At 39.6% G+C, this 21851-nt stretch overlaps 1 protein-coding gene across 1 annotated transcript in view; it reads right to left on the bottom strand.

Moving 5' to 3' along the window:
- The window catches only part of LOC111871550 (sodium channel protein Nach), a 17598-nt gene extending 11513 nt beyond the window's left edge, over nt 1-6085 (bottom strand). The window contains exons 1-3 of the mRNA XM_033754299.1: nt 5916-6085; nt 2529-2735; nt 688-844 (exon numbers count right to left, since the gene is read on the bottom strand). Of these exons, the coding sequence (XP_033610190.1) occupies nt 688-844; nt 2529-2735; nt 5916-6085 (534 nt within the window). The remainder of the gene's footprint in view (nt 1-687; nt 845-2528; nt 2736-5915) is intronic.
- Nucleotides 6086-21851: the final 15766 nt, after the last annotated feature.

Here is a 21851-nt window from a genome sequence, read left to right as displayed (position 1 = left end):
GCCACCCAGCCACCCAGCCACCCAGCCACCCAGCCACCCAGCCACCCAGCCACACAGCCAGCCAGCCAGCCAGCCAACCAACCAAACTGCAAAGTCCACGGAGCACAGTTCTCCATGAGAAACTGCTAGTCCGTCACCTGCTCAAGCAGCATCATGACTCAGACGGGTGTGCGGCGGTTTTCATAATCTCATTCGTTTCAACTGTGCTCCTTTCTTTGCGTCATGTCGTAGACATCGTGTCTTGACTGTTACAAGTCTTGACGCATGCCGGTGTGCGGCCTACCTAAGACATGAACCTTCTTCACCCACTCGAACACACTGTTCATGGGTTCGAATTCGAATCGAGGCAGAGATGTCTGTGTGCTTCTATTCTGTGTTGTGCTTTTCTGTTTGGCCTTGGGACAGGCTGATCCCCCGTCCAAGGGGGACTACCAACTGTGTAAAAGATCAAGAAACAAAAAAAGCGGCCAAGATCTACAAGGGCTGCATAATCGTAGATAGATTGATAGATAGACAGACAAATATTCGTGAAATGCCTAATACGAAAGCATATTTGGTATAATAATATAAATTAGTCGCAATATGATGCATATAAAAACTAGAAGATGAAGATGAAAGAGCAGAATGAAAGTCGAAAAAAGAGAATCAAATGGCAGAGGAAAGAAGCACAATAATATGAAGACGTACCTCCTTCATCATGGTGTCCACGTCTTGATTATGTTCTGCCAATATGCTGTGCAGTTTCTGCATCGCCTTAGTGTTGTCCGGGTCATGATCGTAGAGACGGCCCAGGTACTGCAGCATGGGGAACAGTTCTTCAGCAGACACGTTACGTGACTTGCTCCTGCGTAAGCAAACACTGCTGTACTGCTTCTCAGTGGTGCAGTCCTGTTTCAAATTCGTTTCTACACTTTCCTGCACAATTCTTGATGGGTAAAAAGCGGGAAGAAAATTGAGAACAGACGACAGCAGATCTTTTATCGAAATTGTCTCCTGTTCTCCCATATTCTATTGAAATATTTGTTCTTTTATTCTAAACTTCACAAGGTAAATGAGTAAAATTTTCCCTGTGCTTCCCTGACTAAACACTACTTCATGAAGTCGTATGGGGGAGTGGAGTGGATGTATAGATCAACGAGACCAAATCATTCACTCACTCGATAGCTGACTCATGGGGCTGAGCCCATCTTGATAACATGCAAATTGTGCAGCTACTCAAGAATTTCCGGAACCTTTTATGGAACCCGAAGGCTTATTACCGTGTTCACAAGAGCCCTCCAGTGGTCCTTATCCTCAGCCAGATAAACCCAATCCATACCATCCCATCCTATCTCTCTTAAGACCAATTTTTATATTGTCCAACCACCTACTTCTTGGTCTTCCCAGTGGTATCTTTCCTTCTGGCTTTCCCAACAATATTTTATAGGTATTCCTCGTCTCCCCCATTGGTGGGACATGCCCCGCCCATCTCATCCTCCTTGACTTGATCATTGTAATTGTACTTGGAGAAGAGTACAAGTTATGAAGCTCCTCATTATGCAGTTTTCTCCAACCTCCTGTCACTTCATCCCTCTTCGGTCCAAATATTTTCCTCAGTACCCTGTTCTCAGACACCCTCAGTCTATATAATAATTTTATATAAAGGAACAAACATAACGGCGGGAACTGTGAACAGTGCTGCCTTCTGGGATGTGTCGACGTGTAGTCTGACAGATGTTTCCTGAAATTTAAGAGGAAAGCACAACTTCAGTCTTCACGTTCCAAGAGGGAGAAGAGCAGAGAAGAAACAAAACAATCAGTATAAAGTAGAAAGTTCCTGGGCTTAATCTTAAATCTTGAAAATTGAGGCAGTACGTTTTGCCGAAACGTCTGATAATTTCTGCCAGACTACACAGCGTCATTTCGCCGAAGGCAGTATTCTTCGTATTATTTCGAGCTTATAGAGACTAAACTCTTATCTATATGTTACAACTGTTGATAAAGCATGAAATAGTTCATGCAGTTGATGCAAAGAAAATTATGTGTGTAAGCATTTAAGAAACAAGAGGAGGTATGAAAAAGAAAATGAAATCTTAGAAAAGTCACCCAGAGAAACTAAACGAGAGAAATTCGTTTGCCATTACTCATAGTAGTTGTCCTGCAAACCTCTTATAGGTCTCTAATTAAGCGTACTCACATCAGTGAACCAAATGAACTATGATTTTTGAACGTCAAGTGTGAGTTAAATTTGCATCACGGAAATTAATTTGGAATTTTTAAATGACGTAAAATGTATAAGTTCTAAACCAAAATTTTAGGACGTCAATTGTATGAAGTATTACCTGCAGTAAAGCGAATAACGTGCAATCTTGGAACATGAAATATAATGCATGAAGATTTGAAATAAGAAAAACATCACCAGTCACACTGGACGAATTTGTTTTATCTTTTATAATATTATTAGTGTGACGGACCAGAACGAAACAAATCAAATATATTATTTATATATAGTATATATATTATTACTATAATTTTTTTGTGTGACGTACAGCTTTTGGGCGAGTTTCCAAGTTGCCGATCTGCTGACTTTGTTGATATTGCAGACAGCTATGGCTGGGAAAGGAACATTCCATATGGGATAGCTCGTGGAGTCCACTGTGGTCACTGTTGGCGAGTTGAGATATTCCTCCCAGACATCCATGATTATAAAAACAACTCCCCACGCGGCGAGCAATTGAACTGTTACCCACAGTAATCTGCACAAACCACACCGTTATTTAATATTTATTAAATACAAATATTGCACCTGGTAGCGTAGTTGGTTGAGGCCCTATTTTACAAGTCAGAAGGTCGCGGGTTCAAATCCCGATGAGGTCATTGTATTTTTTTCAATTGACCTAATCCTTCCAGCCGCACTATGGCCCTGGGGTCGACTCAGCCTCTAACAGAAATGAGTACCAGGAATTAATTAAATAATTTTCATGGGGAGTAAAGCGCGGCCGGCTCATAAGGCTGACAACCTTACCGCCATCTTTGAGCCGATTGTCTAGATAATGTGGGACCCTCAACGTCTCACAGCCCTATGGGCCTTCATGGCCTGTTATAGGGAGAGCTTTACTTTTTACACTTGCGTGTAAATTGTTCCCTCTGACATTTACCTAACTTACTAGTACACGCACAATTACATTAAGTTTATAGTAGAGAGCTTCCAGTTGCGTACTATGTTTCTGTCTTTAAGATCAATAAATATGTTTTGTTTGGAGTAAATAAATGATATATGCGTGTGCATGTTGACAGTTTTAATATTATTTTGTTGGACTTGTCGAGTACAGAGAAACTGACTTCGCTGTGATAAAATCCGAAAATACTTCCATCGGATACGATCCCCAACTAGTTCGATCGAAATTCTCTTAAACCAACTCCGTAAGAACTGTCTTAATGATGTTATTCAGTATATGTTGTAGAAGTCACAAAGGTGAATACTATTTCCTTAACTATGCAATTCTTAATACAAATTCATATTTGTCTCTTTTTTATTTTTTTTATTGCTAGTGGGGTGGGACTAAGTCTCTTGAACTGCGGCTACTTCTGGCCTATTGTACCAGCCCAAGATGATAGGTGAGGGTGATTGTGGAGCAATTGGTGGAATGAAGATTGACAGGGGAAACCAAAGTACTCGGAGAAAACCTGCCCCAGTGCCACTTTGTCCACCATAAATCCTACTTGACCGGACCCGGGATCGAACCCCGACCGCCGCGGTGGAAAGCCAGCGACTATCCGCTTGAGCTATGGCGCGGCCCAAATGTTTGTCTTAGTACTATGTATTTGAACCCTTGTAATTTAGAAGATTGCTACCATTTGGGAATTACGTTCTGTTGTTTGGTATGTGAGCACCAATTTTCTGAGGCATTAGCTGCTTCTATCATCAGAGATGAATAGTAAGGCGCACAGGAAAAGAGATTATAAGATTTAGGACCACCTCAGAAGACCCAAATTATCGTATTAATTGCCGATGTCACCTCAAATTTCACTTGTAATTTATGTTCTTCCCTAGAAGCCAGATTCTAGTTGAGACCCCCATACAAAGAAATTACAGTAGTCTTTTGCATATCTTGGCCTTCAGAGTTCTTGAACCTAAAGGAGCTAGTTGTACAATTCGACCTGAACAGAGAAAGTCAATCTTGCAGCTTTTCCTTTGTTGAATTTAGCATGCAAGTAATCAATATTTGCTTTTGGGTACAGGCCTGTGAAAATATGAAATGCCTCTCCACATTAAAGTCTAAATTTGTTTTATAAATACCCGAGAAATATTAATAATATTGTTAAGTAGAATACTGACATATCTTGCTCACAGAATATTTTTCGGTCTCAAGTTGTCTCCGATCCTGTTGCCTGAACTGCTGGTTTGACGAATATATAATTCATAATAATAGAATTCATATTTACGATTCTTTCGTTGCTTAGACGACTGAGCGATTTCGGCTTGTCGGCGAAATTAGTGCCAACTTTAGCGGATAGAATTTGTCGTGTGGTCAGTGCAGCGGATCCCCACGGCCGTTAATTTCAGTTTTGTAGAACGGAGCAACTATTTCCTTGAAAGAGATCCTCAATTATCCTCACGAGGCTGAGTGTATCCCGTTCCAGACACACTACTTTCAGAAAAAATTGGTAGCGCCGGGAATCGAACCCGAGACCTCCGGATCTGTAGCCAGGAACTCTGACAACTAGACCATAGGGGCGGTCGGTATATTTCGCGGACTGAAGCCAGAGAGTTTTTTTCCCCTTAGCTTAGAAATATGATGTGATGTCACAGCGTTTCACACCTTAAGGAACCTCTTTTGTAAATGTAGTTTGTATTTATACGTTTGCCATAAGACATAAGCAATTTAAATATTTCAATGTGGAAGGAAAGTAAGCCCTTTCGCTAAATATTAAAATAAGAGCGTCATGCATCCCTTATTTTATAAATTGTGATTAGTTTTGGAATATATCTCTCATTGGATGAGAGTAGTATTTGTTTATTTAGGTTGAAACTTCATTCTGTTCCTTTAAATAATTTTATATTTCTTTAAAAAGACTGCGGTTGAAGTTTATGCCTCAGCTAGTACCGAATGGCTAGTAGTGAGTTGTATCTAACCTCCAAGCTGCCGGTCTCTCAGCAGTGCACGCTTTTGCCAAGAAACTTCTTTGGGTGCTGTGAAGAGGTAAGCGTTCCATCATGTAATTTGATGACAATTTGAGAAATTTCCTGTGTGTGAAGAAACATTCGCAGTACTGGATTTGTAGTTCTCACAGCGGTGAGCACGACGGGTACGGTATGCTGGGTTGTAAGACCGTGTACCTCGGAGAGAGCACGACGTTTCGGAGAAAATAATCATTTCACTCTCGTCTCAGCTGAGCTTACCGCCTGTTTTTGTTTGTTTCTTTCTTTTCTTACTATTCTACCCAGAAAATCAAGGTGATGTCTTCCTCCGAAACTTGTCGTTCTCTCCGAACTAAATTATGTTACAACTAAGATCTACTATTCACTTTAAATATTCATTCGTTTTATTAAAATTTGGTTACAAGTAATGTGCAGAGAAAGAAAAATTCCCTTTTCAAAACAGAATGTAGACCAAGGAATAATGTTATGTACAGTGGGTTGAATTAGGGTAGAGAGTGTGTTTGTCAAGCCGGTCACAGTGGCCGCGCGGTCTAAGGCATGTACTGTCTTCGTACGCTCGAACACTGGGATCGTGGGTTCGAATCCAACTCCGGACATGGATACCTGTATGCGTTTATTCACTGTTTTTGCTGCCCTTTGCGCAAGTAGCGGACTTGTGACAGGCTGATCCCCCGTCCAAGGAGTCATACCGACTGTGTGAAGGATAAAGAAACTGAAAAAGCGGCCAAAGTACACAAGGGCTCTACATAGAGATAGTTTCTTCATAACTTACCTCTCCACCCAGTGGCGACCAGGTTCCGTGAGATAACGGTACCCATGCAATGTAGTTTTCTCACAGTAATCGCAAACTTGCACCCAGAGCAATTCTTGCCACGTCCTGGACTTCGTGGAACTCACGGTGCTGTTTGCAAGCTGGGGCCCCAACACACCTACTGGAGTCATGCTCAGATATGAAGCATCGCTAGCATTTCATGCGGGAGTTCGCCTGTGCACGATGAGCGTTAGACTTCTGGTATTACCGACGCCTGTGTGATACTGTGGTTCATTGCGGTTAACTCCGGTAAGCAGGAAGATAATTTGTAAACAGGTTCGATAAGTAATACGCACAACTGTAACCACAGCAACGAATTTCCGGTGCATGGTATCGGTTTTGTGTGACGCTCGGTATGTGATACTCTCCAGTCTTCGTTTATATCTTCTCTCACTTGGAACATCCTTTCTTCCTTGTCTTGAACTTTCGTTCTCTCTCTTTCTGTGTTTCTTTCTTATGAATCATTACTCTATTATCTTAACCCTTCTTTCAGGTTCTGTTACTTTTCTTTATTCTTATCTTTCAGCGATTCCCTGAAGCTGTTCCCATCCATCCTTACCTGATCCGTAGAAACATATCTTTCTTCATTTATGTATATAAGCGGCAGATTCATCACTTTGGGTCTTTTATTTTCAGTATTACAGAGTTACAGAGCCTTTCTTGAGAGTCTATTGAATACATTCCCCGCCTTTCATGAAGCCGCGGTGCTTCTTACTATATCCTTAAGAGGTCTCCTCTGAACGTAATTCTGACATAGTTAAGTCCAGTCCATACGATCGCATCTTATTCTTTAAGGGCCATTTTGTTCTCATCCTCCAATCTATACCTAGGTTTCCTCCTACAGGCGAGGGGAAGAAAGTGATTCTTCCATCATGCTTTCATTTTATATAATTTCAAAAATATATTTTATTTTAATTTTACAAGATTTCCCATAAACAGATATATAATTTAACATTACATCAGCATCACAAGAACTTTCTATGATTTGGGGTTTCACAGCTGTGACTGTGAAGAGTGCCCTCTTCTGGGATGTGACGCCGTGTAGATCTTGTGTGAACCGACGTTTCAGAAGAAGGCATTGCCTCCATCTTTAAGGTAGAAAAATCCATGGGCGAGGAACCAACCATCTGCTCACGCTACCCTGAAGATAGAGGCGATACGTTCCTCCGAAACGTCAGTTGACACGAGATCTACACGGCGCAACATCCCAGAAGACAGCATGCTTCATCACAAGAGCTTGTCTATTGTAGTAATACTGACAGCGTTCTTTTAAATATGTTTGATATCAGTCACGGTCGAAACAGCATTTGATATTATGAAGGGTAGGAATTATAATTAAATTATATTTCCTAATTAAAATATGCCAAATCTTTTTGTAATGTGAAATTGATATAATTTTATTCGACCGGTCAGTCTGCGGGGATTCAATTCCATAAATTCAGTGCTCTTTGTAATCAATATTATTCAGCTATTCATCGCGTGATCATTAGAATTAATTCAGAACCCCCATTAGTCGATAATATAAGACATTAACAGAGGATATTATTTATTTTCTTATTTCATGTTAAAATGTCTGAGGCAAGTCACGCCATTCTGTTTATGAGGACAATGTCATAAACTTGCAACTTGTAGGCATTATCTTGAAGTATGAAAATGACCGAAAAGATAAATTTATTTTTTCACCATAATATTCAGTTTTCACGAAACGTCAACTGTTCACACTTCTTACATGAAGCTGAATTAACATAAATGGTAAATCCACCGTCACATCCCAGCCAATAATGTGGCGTGACGAACGCGTTTCTATAACCAGAACCGACGTTCGCGTTGGTAAACTTCTTTGCTAGAACTGTGTTTGCAGGCATCCAATGGGCAAGCAGAGCAGTCGCAATTTTAAGTCATCAGCTTTGCGCTTAGATGATTTTTTTCTCGAAATAATCTATTTCTTGCAATGAAAATTCCTTGGATTCAATTACCAAAGGAATTTAGCTTCTCGTTTGTAAAATAATTTGTGAGAGTTTCGAATTTAAGTGTTATCGAAATGTATTTATTTCTTTATACTGGTACAATTTTAACGAAATTCAGTCGATAGTTTACGGGTGCACACTGCAGTTTTAGTTGAGGAATACTGGTTTACAAAATGCGTGGAGCCTTACCTTCACTTCCCCCACAGATCATTATGAGGAGATATCAGTCACTCACTCACTCACTCATGGAGCTGAGCCCTCCTTGAGGTGCCGCCAATTGTGCAGCTACTCAAGGATTTCCCAACATTGTATGGAACCCGAAAGTTCATTGCCGTGTTCACAAGAGCCATCCAATGCTCTCTATTCTGAGCCAGATCAATCGAATCCATATCATCCCATCCTATTTCTCTAAGATTCATTTTTATATTATCCACCCACCTACGCCTTGTTATTCCCAGTGGTCTCTTTCCTTCTGTCTTTCCCACCAGTATTCTATATGCATTTCTCTTCTCCTCCATTCGTGCTACATGTCCGGTCCATCTTATCCTCCTTGACTTGATCATTCTAATTACACTTGGGGAAGAGCATAAGTTATGAAGCTCCTCATTATGCAGTTTTCTCCAACATCCTGTCACTTCATCTCTCTTCGGTCCAAATATTCTCAACACCCCGTTCTCAAACACCCTTGGTAACTAAACACCCTTGGTAACTTAACCGTTTTAGAATCAAAATATTTTCTCAGGAATGCTTTGTATTGACCGCCTCTGTGGTCCAGGGGTCAGAGTACTTGCCTACAGATCCAGAGGTCCCGGGTTCGTTTCCCGGCGCTACCAGCCTTTCTGAGAAGAAGTGGTTCTAGAACGGGGTCCATTCAGCCTCCTGCGGATAACTGAGGAGATATTTGAAGGAAATAGCAGCTCCGGTCGTGAAAACCGAAATTAACGTGCGTGGCGATCCGTTGCGCTGACCACGTGGCACCTCTATCAGCGAAAGTTGGCACTAACTTCGTCGACAAGCGGCGGTCGATGGCTTGGTCGGTATAGTTCGCTTGCGGACTAAAGCCACGTAGTTTAAACTTTTAATAGCTCACTCTGTATGGCGAAGGACTATGGGCTGAAAGACAGGGGTAAATTTCTCAGCGAGGGCAAGACATTTTTTTCTTTCCACCCCATTGTCCAAACCTGCTGTGCGACAAACCCAGCTTCCTGTCCGATGGGAATTATAGGCTGTTTACACTGGAGTACAGATGCCGGGGCGTGAAGCTCACTACTAACCTCCATCTAGTAATCTAGTTGAAAAATGGCGGAGTTATACCGGCACTCCCCCACAAGTCCTATTGTCGTAGTGATTATTTAATAAGACACATGAGCAAATTTACCTAAATTTATATTAGTTGTACGAAAACAGATACCATATTTAATACACACATAAAACATGGGACACAATTAAGTTTTCTATTTTCTTATTTTAAGCAGTTTTGAAAAGAGACAGGATGACAGTTCTTCAGACGTTAGGTAAGTGTGTAGTTAAGATTGTACGGTAAGCAGCAGAAAACATTTCTATATTAGTGTTTAGTATTTGTGTTACTGTAAAGCACAGCAAATGTCTGAGAAGAGTTTGACAAATAATCTGAGACTTTGTTCTCTGAGATTATGTTGCGGAACTAGAAAGGATTTTTGTAGGTTGAAAGAGAGTCAGCCTGATTAAATAGATGGACTCTGGAGGAGATAATGCGCATGCGCTATTGTCTATTTCTTTCGGGAAGTAAGCCTCTTGATCCAGAAGTCTCAAAAGCTGAATGCATAACGCTGAGGTGAGTCTAAATACAACATTACAGAGAAAAATCACTTCCATTCTGTGAAAATATAAAGGGTATCTATTAAACCTGGACGAAATGCCATTTGTTGGATTGAAATATATCTGCTGGAATTCAAGAAAGTAACTGGTTACGCGAGGCTACGAGAAAGCGACTTTAAAGTAAAGTGTTGGAAGGAAATTTGATTGCATTCCATATACACGTATTTATTAGCGAGCGCTTTTGCGACGATATAAATGGCAAACAATTTTCGTTCTAAATATTAATACTCTTCCATGTAATGTTATTTTCCAAATGTCGTGTATTAAGTACGTAGAAATGTCTTGTTATTTTATGAAAGTCAATATGCAGGATTGAGGGAAGGTCACACGCAAAAGTTAGGTCTACGTGTATTTATTAGTAATTTATGAGTATAGATTGATTCTAGTCCGTAACAGGTCGACACATACGTTTAATGTTGCTCTTCAGTGGCTGTCATGTTGGAAGCAGAATAACTTTGTGAAATATATTATACCAATATTTGGTATGAGTTTCCCCCAATGCAGTTGTACACAATTAATTCAAATTATCTGCAGTGAAATTAAATACTGAATTCTGTATTAACAAATTATAGTCCTAGTTGAATTCAGTTCATAAATCTCACACTTCGCTACTTTGTGACCAATATACAGGTAAATATATACTTATGATTTATCCTTAAAATTATATAAAATTATTGTCCTCTGAAAGGCGGACTGACCAAATAATGTTTCTTCTCAAACTCACATGGAATTAGCAACACAAAAACAAAGTGACGGTGGCCTAACTTACGTTCAGAAACATTAAAACACAAAAACATAACAGGTTAATACCGTAATCGTTCTGGCTCAAATTATGTTTCCGTTTTTGTAACAATTACTATAAATTATATTAAGATGGCTACTATTTTTAATACTACTAAAACAGTAACAAAAATAAATTACTGTTTTCAAATCCATAGACCATAACCGCTTCCTTTCAAATCCTTACCTATTCATTAATCATCCTCATTCTATACTATATGGGGGCACGCGGTAGCGTAGTTGGTTGAGGCACTGTGCTAGAAGCCGGAAGGTCGCGATTTAAAGTCCCGATGAGGTGGAATTTTTTTTCAATTTACCTAATCCTTCCAGTCGCACTATGGCCCTGGGTTCGACTCAGCCTCCAACAAAAATGGGTACCAGGAATCCTCCTGGGGGGAAAAGGGCAGCCGGCCGGGGAGTAACCGCCATCTGTGAGCCGATTGTCTAGAAAATGTGGGAGCCTCAACTTCTCAAACCCTATGGGCCTTCACGGCCTGTTACAAGGATGGCTTTATCTATAGCTTCACTTTCAATACTATACACGTATATTCGTATATTCTGTACTACTGCCAGGTTCCTTAAATGAACCACAGATCAGTAAATCTAATTAGTATGGACATGGATGACAGCACATTGAAAAATCTTACAGTTTCTTATGATGAGTGGCTTCTGGAGCTCCTTTACAAGGAACCGATCAGGAAATGTACTTTCATAAGCCATACGCCATGGCATGAATCCAAACAAAACTACAACACCTTTGATGTCCTGCCAAGTACAGTCTTTCAAAAAGTAATTTCATCCTACGACCTAATTCGGAGTTGGAGCAGATTTACAAAATTCCTGTGCGGACTGTGCCCTGCTCTATTCATTTGTTCTATTTTTGTTTAGCACGATGGATCCATATTGTTCGTGGAGTGTAGACGTCAGACAGTCCTACTGCGCATGTCGCTGGTAGTATTTGGCATGTAAACAGACTAGTACTACGTGGTTTGTGTGTTGTTACAGAAGATATGGTCAATAGTAAGTAGCTTATATACAATTACAACATTACTTCAGTGCAGTGAACTTTTAACATTTTACAGCGAAATACATCGTATGGGATTAATTTTTTTTTAGTAATAATGAAATCAGATGTTTTGTGCCAGAAGTGGCATGAGTACTATCAACATAACTGTGATGAAAATTGTGTGTTCCATCTTCCTATCTTATATTTTCCGTAGTTCCCGCAGCTAAACATGTGTGCATTAGTAACAAATAAATTGCTCCAAGCAGTTATTTGGCTAGCAATGAAACTGATCGATACTAAAGGGTTATCACAGCGGTATACAACGCTCGGATCACAGAGTTTTTGGACTGTTCATCTTCTCGTATCTTAAATTGCATAAGGTTTCGGAAACTGGATAACTTTCCGTCTTCAGGTGAAAAGGTGATATGTCCCTACTTTGGCCCAGTTACTTAGGTCAGCCCATTCTAAGGGAGCCAGCAGAATGTATACCTCTCACCCAATCGCCGTAGGACGGAAACAGATTCAATTTCAAAATGCTGTGTTCTTCAGGTTATCAGAGGATTGTCAGAGAACAAAACACTCGGCAGTCCCGCATGCAAATAGATTTATTTGTTCTCACGGTTGGAGGGATGAGCCGATTTCGTTTAAAATCGTCATAAGCACTGTAAAAGGAGTAATAAAGAAACTGCAACAGAGTATATATATTTTGTCGCAAGGGCGGGTAACGAAAATGGGTAGCTCAGTCAGCTGGAATACCAGAGGTTCAATTCCCGACGGAGGCAGTGTTCAGATGCCCACCTCCTCTCTCGTGCCTACCGAAGACGAACAAAGCTATCGGTCCGTGGAGTAGGTAGCTAAGCTCCATCTGTTACCGAAGTAATGAATCTGTTGTCTCGTGGCATGGAGCTTAAGTGGAGGAACAGTTTGTCTTAAGTACTTGAAAGTGTTTTTATACCGCTTTATATTAATTATATGTTAATTTAAACCAACCGTTGCAACTATACATTTCAGTCTATTTAATAAAATATTCTTTTTGCCTTAAATATTTCTACACAATCCTTCCACGTTCAGGTTGTTTAATTAAGCATAAAGGCTATTAAAATTTTATATTATACAATTCAAGCACAGTAAAATAAAATTAAGATCTTATATTATGTGTAAATTTTCGACTTATGATCCTTGAAAATAAATAAATATATATATAAATTCGTTGCCAACTTTATATTCTTAAAGTCCGGTAGTTACATATGGACCTGGCAGTGCCATAGCTCAAGCGGTTAGTCGCTGGCTTCCCACAGCGGCGGCCCGGATTCGAGACCAAGTCAGGTGATGATTTGCTGTGGACAAAGTGGTAATGGGGAAAGTTTTCTCCGAGTACTTAGGCTTCCCCTGCCAATTCTTATTCTACCGACTGCTGCACATTAATTGTCATCATCTATCTTTCGGGGCTGGTACAATAGGCCAGTATGGTCGACGTGAAAATTTGACTCAGTCTCAACCCACGCCAAGAAAAAAAAACTACATGTGGACCTTATTTAAAGGATACCGAAGGGGCTTCATGTGCCGTTATTTTGCTCTCCTTTGTACTGAATTGTCCTCTGTTTGTTGTCTTCTATAAGCCAATGTTCGTACTGTGTGCTGAGATTCACTGATTGGTTGTTACTAAAAATATGAAATTTTGCTGATATTTATTGTGCTGTTATCATAGAATGTGAAATAGAAATAGCTCATGTACTTAATTAAATATGTCTGAAGATGACAACATTTTATTACTGCCCTTTGTTATGCAATTTGACAAAATAATCGCACAATAATTCGGGAGTATCTTCTGATTCATGAAATAATGGACTTCCATTCGTCCTAAGGTTCATAATTTTTCTTTCATTACAAAAAATATTTTCGGGTGAGCCTCGAGTCATTCTACCGCTTCTTCCTGTGTCTGGTTTCATCAGTTCTGATTGCCTGTTGACCCGGATTCTCTTATAGATCTGCTCCTTAACACGTTACAATCAGTGCCGGTTCAGAATGCGCCTCATTAGCACATGTCCACACTCATTTGAATATTTCCACCATTTATTAACCTATCCTTGTGTTCAAATGTCAGTGTTCCATAAATTTCGCTTATTCTCCCACCATCTGGTCAGAAGTAACGAATCATGTGAGTCATTCTTGTTTCCTGTACCTTATCTTGTTAAACCTAATGTAGCTGAATGTTATAGGTACTAAAGAGAAAATGAATATGATGAAATGAGGGAAGTTCGTATTGTAAAAATCTGTTCTTTTTTAGAGCTCTTACCGTCTCTTTAAAGGTGGACTAATGTTACCTTCTGTTCTGCTGATCCACTTAAATAGAAAAATAAAAAAATATTTTGTATCCTACAGACGATAAATTTATAAATGTTTGTAAAACATGGCAGTAGATAGGAGCACCTATAATGGAACCTACTATTTTTCTAAAATAAAATAAAGTATGAAGAGAGCCATTTAATATTATATCATAATTCGAAATAGATTTTGTACAATCGCTAATCTACGTAACTGTGGCACTACCCGCTAGGGTGCACTTGCCGGACACATATTGATAGTATGGCCACACTTTATGGAAGAGAGATGTACAAGCATTTCAGAAGTATTGTTACAACTCTGTGAGGAAGGTCATATAGTTTTTCCCATACTTACTTATCTTGTAACCATTTGCCTGCAGAAGAAGAGGGCTAAACAGCTCTAGCAAACTCTAATATAAATATGAAGCATACAGAACGGGACAGGTTGCATGAACTGAAACAGACAGACTCAGACTAGAAACTGCTCTACACTATATGAATATCACGGCAAGTCCGCCCGTATCCTTCTCTTTCATTTCAGATTCGAAAAAATCAATAAAAGCCTATCAGTCTATCCAGCCGTCTGACTGCAGTTCACCGCACCCGAAATATCCGACCGAACGGAGTGGTAAATCCACACTGTCTTCTGTTCAGTAGCTTCGACTGTGTTTCAGTTTCATTGGTTCTAGCGAACGTTTCATTCAGGGATTTCTTTATAACATATTTTATTTCATCCCCACATTTTCATGGAACTTCGTATATGACACGTTAGAAGAACATTACCGCGTGTTAATTTAATTGTAAATTGTTTGAGGACGTCAGTATTTTGCGGGGGGGGGGCACATTTGGCTAAGTACGAGAAAAGAAGAGACTTAAAACCACGCTGTAGAGATCCATAACACACACCACACACATTACATGTAGCACACAGCACTGCATGAAAATTACTGACTTCATGGAGCTGAGCCCTTCTTGAGAAGCCACCAATTGTGCAGCTACTCAAGAAATTCACAAAATTTTATGGAATCCGAGGGCTAATTTCTGTGTTCTCAACAACCCTCCTCTGATCCCTATCCTAAGCCAGATCAATCCAGTGCATACCACCGCATCTTTATTCTTTAAGATCAATTTTAATATTATCCATCCACCTACGTGGTGGTTTCGTTCCTTCTGGTTTTACCACCAATATTCTATATACATTTCACTTCCCCATTCGTGCCACATATCCTGCCAATCTCAACCTCCTTGACTTCTGTCATTCAAATTATACTTTGTGAAGATTAGAAGTTATGAAGCTCCTTATTACGCAGTTTTCTCCAACCTGAAATCACTTCATCTCTTCGATCCAAATTTTTTCCTCAACATCCTGTTCTCAAACACCCCCAGTCTATGTTCCTCCCTTAATGCCAGAGACCACGTTTCACATCCATACAGAACCACAAGCAAAATTCTAATTTTGTATATTTTAATATATGGTTCTGGACAGCAGACGTGAAGACAAAAGAACCGTCATCCGTCACCCGTCACCTCCGTGGAAGCCTTAAACCTTACAATTAAGTATTTATTTTTACTCCTCAGTTAAGAAGTTCCGGCCTAGAAAACCGAAATTAACGGCCATGGAGATTCGTTGCGCTGACCACGCGACACCCTCTGTCCGCTGAAGTTGGCACTAACTTCGCCGACAAGCGGCGGTCGCTGGGTCAGTATAGTTCGCTTGCGGAGTAAAACCACAGTTTTTTTTTTGTTTTAGTTAAGAAGTTAAGGTATTCTGTCATTTGTGTACTGCATATGAAGTCGTTAAAGATGCTTGTAGGAGATACGTAATATAAACTACTCAGAATTATAAGCAATAAGTTTGCCTAAGGTTTATTAATATTTGGTTATTTTCATATTTATTCTAAGAAGGCTCCAGGATAATAACAGATAATTGCCGGTTACGGTAGCCGAGCGGTCTAAAGCATGCACTGTCTTCGCTCGCTAGGAAGCCGGGATCGTGGGTTCGAATCCCACTCATGGCATGGATGTTTGTGTGCGTTTTTCTGTGTTTGTCTACAGGTAGAGGCCTTGCGACGAGCTGATCACTCACCCAAGGAGTCCTACCGTCTGTGTAAGATCTAGAAAAACCGAAGTGAACGGAATTCATGGAGGTAGGCCTAGGCCCACTGGGGCTGTAGTGCCAAGGGGGAAAATTTAGCTAATTAGAATAAATAGTAATGCTAATCAGACGCTTTTAAAATTTTCTCTCATTCTCTTTTGTTGTCAATATTATTAAAATTCCTTTTGTTACATAGCAAATTCCAGGAACCTCATCAAAAAATATAAAATATTACTCATTAAAATTCTATGAGACATATGTCAAGTCACAAAACAAAAGCGAACTAACTACCCGAAAGCGACTGTTACCGTACTGCTACATTCAGGCAGCATTTTGGGCCCTTCGGCTAGTACGATCATGCAGATGTGTAGCTCTTAAAATGAGGGGGGAATTAATCGTGGTCCACTTTAATAATTTCCAGCAACAGACAGAGCCGACCCAGAACCAAGAGTAGTTCCTCTTCCGTTCTTTTTCCCCCTTAAAAGCAGGCCCAAATGATTGAATCTCAGACTTCCGAATAAGAAGAATAAGTACACTTATGCGTTCTCGATGTAAGGTAAGAAGATGAAGTTGTCCTGTGCTTAATTAGTTGAACACTATTCAATAAACACATATGGGGGAGTGGTGGCACTGCTCCACCTTTCATGTCCTCAACGTTAGATGGAAGCGAACTTCACGTCCATGCTGCTTTATCCATGGGTAAAGAACCCCAATTATCCATTGGATAGGAGGCAGGGTGGGCCTCAGAGTCGGTCTTGACACTGTGGAGAATAGAAAAATACTGCACTGCCGGGTATCGAACTTGGGCCATCCAGCCTGTAGCTGTACGGACTGAGCTATCCCAACTCCTATACTATCGATGTACTATACATATTTTTCTTCCAGATACCTGAAATCGTTCGTAATGGTTCCTACGAACACAATTGACAACTTTCCAGATGAAATACTGCTGGAAATATTCTCCAACTGCAGTGTGCAGGATTTGGTGCTATCCGTCCAGCATGTCAACAAGAGGTGGAAGGCCGTATCCCAGGACCCAAAGTTGTGGAAGGACTTAGTCTTTCGCCCAGCTAAAGGGACAAACGACGAATTAATTAGACGTGTGGTGGAACAGGCTCCGTTGCTCCGATATTTAGTGCTAAGTCATGAAATAGATGCTCCCTTACTAATCGACTCGTTGTGCAAAGGGTGTAGGGACCTACAGAAGCTCCAGTTCTCTTCCAGTCAGAAGCTGGCTACTTCTGTTCTCCAGAAACTGCGTGGCCAATTTCCTGATATTGAGTGTTTAGTTTTGGCAGTTCACCAGAAATATAACCTAACATACAGATTGCCACCTACATTAAATTAGTTATATCGTAAGTGGGGTTAGGGTCTAAAGAAAATATGCTTATTTCCATGAAACTGATTATGTTCGACAAGAAAATGAACCTATTTGTATTATTAAGATGAGTGAAATCGAGGAAGCAATTGTGGGCTCAAATTTCAACCGTCGCTCACCGGTTTTGGAAGAACGGAAACAGCAATAGCTGAGCATAGTCTCAGCTGTTTAACGATGAGTGATATACGCATTTGTATTGTAGTCAGAATGACACCGGGCTCTCTATGAAAGAACTTACTACTAAGAATAATGTTTCTCGTTATGTGCTTCTTATGTCTGTAGAGAGAAATACGTTGTGTAATATTTTAATTCATTCCTACTATGAAATGTTGGAAACAGTATTGTACGAAGATAAGAGAATTATAGACAATTATAAGTATGTAAGTTTTGAGGTTTTCACGGCGATGACAATGAAGAAAGTCGTCTTCTGGGTTTAGGCACCGAAACGAAGAATACACGGTGCCTAAACCCAGAAGACGACTTTCTTAATTATAAGTATGTTTGCACAAAATTGTCACTTTTTCTAATTACATTAAAATTTAATTTTTACTTGCGCGTTAACTCATTTCTCTTCTGATCCTTTCTATGGCTGATACTCATTTCAGTTGCAGTTTTATCAGTGCTGCTACGTCATTTGGATACGCTAATCATCTAATCCTTAATCTCAATGTACGCTGCAGTTGAGGGCTACGAATAACATACATATGAAGAATACATGCCCACCAAGCACTGAATTCTCATACTCAAAAATGTCGTTCTTCCTTAATTTACAGTAGATTTCTCACCCTCCTCTGAAGATATTATCAGATGGCAGATCATTGTTCTTCGAACCATATTACCCTACGATCACTATTGAGAAGAGAATGGAGCTCAACCAAATGCAAAGCAGAGGGTTCATAAGTCATGATTATATCCACCATCGTCTTCAATGCTCACACCAAAATTGCAGTAAATCAAAAATGCCTTTCCTTTTTATATTTCCCTTGTATTTATAAAAAATACTATAGTCTTTCCTTGGCTATCCTAGTGTTGTAAGTTTACATCAGTTTACTTCAATAACCAACTTCGTGTACAATTATAATTATTAATATATGATTAGTAATTGTGCCTTAAATTATTAGCTCTTCTTCCTTTGAAATTCTGCGCTGTTGAAATTACAGTTGGTTTAGACCAGACGCTTTGTTGAGCTACGAAGCAGCACAGAAGAAAGTTTTAAATTTTCCATTCTAAAGCCAAGAACTCTTCATGTTTGCAATTCTAAATGGAATGCCAAGTAATTGCGAAAGGGTAAATGACAGTGGCTAAAATAATATTTCAGTCTCATTATCTTGACAGATAAGTGTTTCAGCGCTCTCCTTTATAGACACCCAGTCTTCGTATTCCTTATCTTGGTTACCCCTGCTGATTCCTCTGCTTTGTCGCTCTCTGGTTTGTTGATTTTTCTACCAGAAGAGTTAGATTTGATTTAATATTCTTCCAATCTTTAATTTCATTAAATATTTCTCTTTTGTAATCAGTGATTTCATTTCAAGTTTCATTATACTTTCCGAAATTTTCATTCTATTCATGGCCGATGACTCCTCTGCCAGTTTTGCATGATGTCGCTGATGTCTACTCCAGAGGTGTCCGTAGGTTGATTTCCGGATATATGGTGAGTGTGAGAAGGTGCTTATGGAAATCTTGTCTGTATTTATGGTGGCAACTGTGTTGATGACTTCCGTGTAATTGTTATCTGTGTGGGAGTACCTCCGTGAACGTTGCCTATGTAGATATTTGCGGTATGACTGGGATCTGTATGGACGAAATATGTGTTGATAATTTATCTCTGAATGGTGTCTGCATGGAAGGTATTTGTGTAGGTGAAATACGTGTTAGTAACAGAGCTATAAACTTGTGATTTTAGAATTAACGTACTTATGCATTCGTCATTTATTTTAAATTTGCGAAATGGTATTTTCACAATTTAGTGACTAGATATTGTGGTTTGATTGGTAATTGGATTTATTGAACACTTATAAACTGTAACTACAAGCAATTATAACGCTCTCACTAATTCACCCACTCTACTCACTACATCACGCATTAAATATTCCCAATTTTTCTTCACTAGCAGTTGTTAGATTACGGCTCCCAACAATGTAGATTCCTCAGCTACCATGTTCATCGGTTCCTGTCTTCTCTGGCTGGCAACTTTCTGTTGATGGTTGGTTGGCTGGCAATTGCTGCTGTTCTTCAAGACCACAACGATTCTTTTTTACGAGTATCACGGGACTCATGACCTAATTGACTGGCTGTTATACTGCTGCTTTCCCTTGCCAGCACAGTAATTCTTAGTTCTGAGTCCTACGGGACTGTCTCCTCTGGCTGTCTTGGAGCCTTCGGACTCACTCTCCATGACCTTATTCGAAATCAAAATTACAGTTGCCTTGGGACTCTCGTTTTACCTCCAATGAGTTCCTCTTGGTGCCAAGCCCTTAAAGATCACGGCCAGAGATTTTTTCTTATAACTGAACCCTGGGGGTCATAATCTTTACGAAACATCCTCTATGACGAGAGGATAGTGTTGTCTCTTATGAATAGGCTTGGCCTTTTGTCGTGCTGCGAATATTATATTATCGTGATTTAGGTCTAAAACATTCTTGAATTTCAAAGGTCGGTTGCTCTGTTACTGTTGAGATTAGGAATATGTTTATACGGCATACCTGTCTGGAAAAAGACTCAGGCATAATTTCCCTAAGTTAATACATCAAACCCTGAAACATCCCATATACGTAGGTCTACAGCCAAATAGGGTTTTCTCCTTTTCATTTGAATCCAATTTCATAATTTCACCAAATTCAGGTAGCCGGAGGCCAGAATTGTCAAAAAACCATACCTTGAAACATAAGCCACACAAAATTTTGTGTTTATAAAGGCAGCAGTACTGACAGTAATGACCAGATCTCTGTGCCAACGTGTAATTTACAGCAGAAAACGTCGTAGCTTTGACGTTCATTAACAGCTGTCATTTGCTTGCGCAAATAAAGGACAATACAGCGGACTTTACAATGGCGAGAGCTTCTAGTATGTGGAAATATTAACGATGTGGAAAGTCCAGATCAATGTCCTGTAGTGACAACATAATGGCTTGTTCACAAATAAGGCGTTCACACGCATCGAATTTGAAAACAATTTCGTTTGCAAGCGTTGTAAAAATTTTGTAAAAATAAGTCTGATTGGAGTGTGGACACTCTGCCCCGTAATGATCGTTCATGTGTATTAAGTTGTTATATGTATGTACATATGTCTGTATTTATATACATATGCAAATATATATGTATATACATATGTATCTATAGTTATACATATATGCATGCAAGCAAGTACACCTATGTGTTTGGTTGTAGTTGTTTGTGTGTAGGCATATGAACCTTATGTATGTATATAAGTTTTCTACACAGCAGTAGCTTACACAAGCAACGGGGAGCAGTTAATATTCAACCGACGATTCGGGGGAACACACCGCCTCCATCTTCAGGACCGAAGAGTAAGCAAAGCTAGAAATCAGCATGAAGCGGAGCAGCGATCAGAGTACAAGGTAAAGTTGTCTCTGTGCTTAATTTGTTAAGCACCATACCATGAAGTCATAGGGGGAAGTGGAGGTGTAGCTTCACCTTTCTTGACATCGGCAATAATTTGAGGTGTCGTCAGCTTCACGATTTTCCCGCTTTACCCTATGGAATAGTGCCCCAGGTACCCATTGAATAGAAGACTGGGTGGGCCCCAGAGTCGATTTTGACGTTCTGGAGTAGAATTCTTTATTTTACACTGAAGCATATATAATTAAATCAAGCAGAAAGAGTTTTGCATTACTAGATCGAAGTACCAGTGTGTGATTTGTCACTTTATTCCCGATAAATCATCGCAATTAAAAGTATTTTATCGTACAAGGTGTTCTTAGGATGTGAAGAATCGTCCGTAGGAACAAAGGATCGATATCTTGAAAATCGTTAAATGGATCACACCTGTGTTCTCTAAACCAAAATGTTATCTTGAGCTTATACATAATTCGAGCAAGGAGTAAAGTGATATTTTTGTCACTGGGCAACAAAACAACTGGATAAAACTTACTTTTGATTCAACTACTTTTTCAGCGATATTTAGCTGAACAAATTTTTATACTTATAGATTATTATTTTTTATTATTGTTGGACATCTTCAGGTAAACAATTTTTATGAAATGTACACCAGATTAATTACAAACACACTTACCTTCGCAGTGGGTATAATAGATTTCTTCTCTCCCTTGAAACTAAGTATTCTAAAACACATTTAATTCTAATTGTGTTGATATTAGGATATATTTGTAGTAAGAAGGATTTGTTTCTACTCACGTTCAAATAAGATAAGAAACACTCTTAATGGTTCTCAGAGAAGCATGACTTAGAACACTCTCTCGGACATTTTTTGTAACTGATTTTTAAGCTCTTTAGGTTTCGGGAGCTTTCGGA

This window comes from Cryptotermes secundus, unplaced genomic scaffold, assembly GCF_002891405.2.
Source record: "Cryptotermes secundus unplaced genomic scaffold, Csec_1.0 scaffold1264, whole genome shotgun sequence".
NCBI classification, from domain to species: Eukaryota; Metazoa; Arthropoda; class Insecta; order Blattodea; family Kalotermitidae; genus Cryptotermes; species Cryptotermes secundus.
The sequence above is the reverse complement of the archived record's forward strand: the minus strand, read 5'-3'. Positions and strand labels throughout refer to the sequence as shown.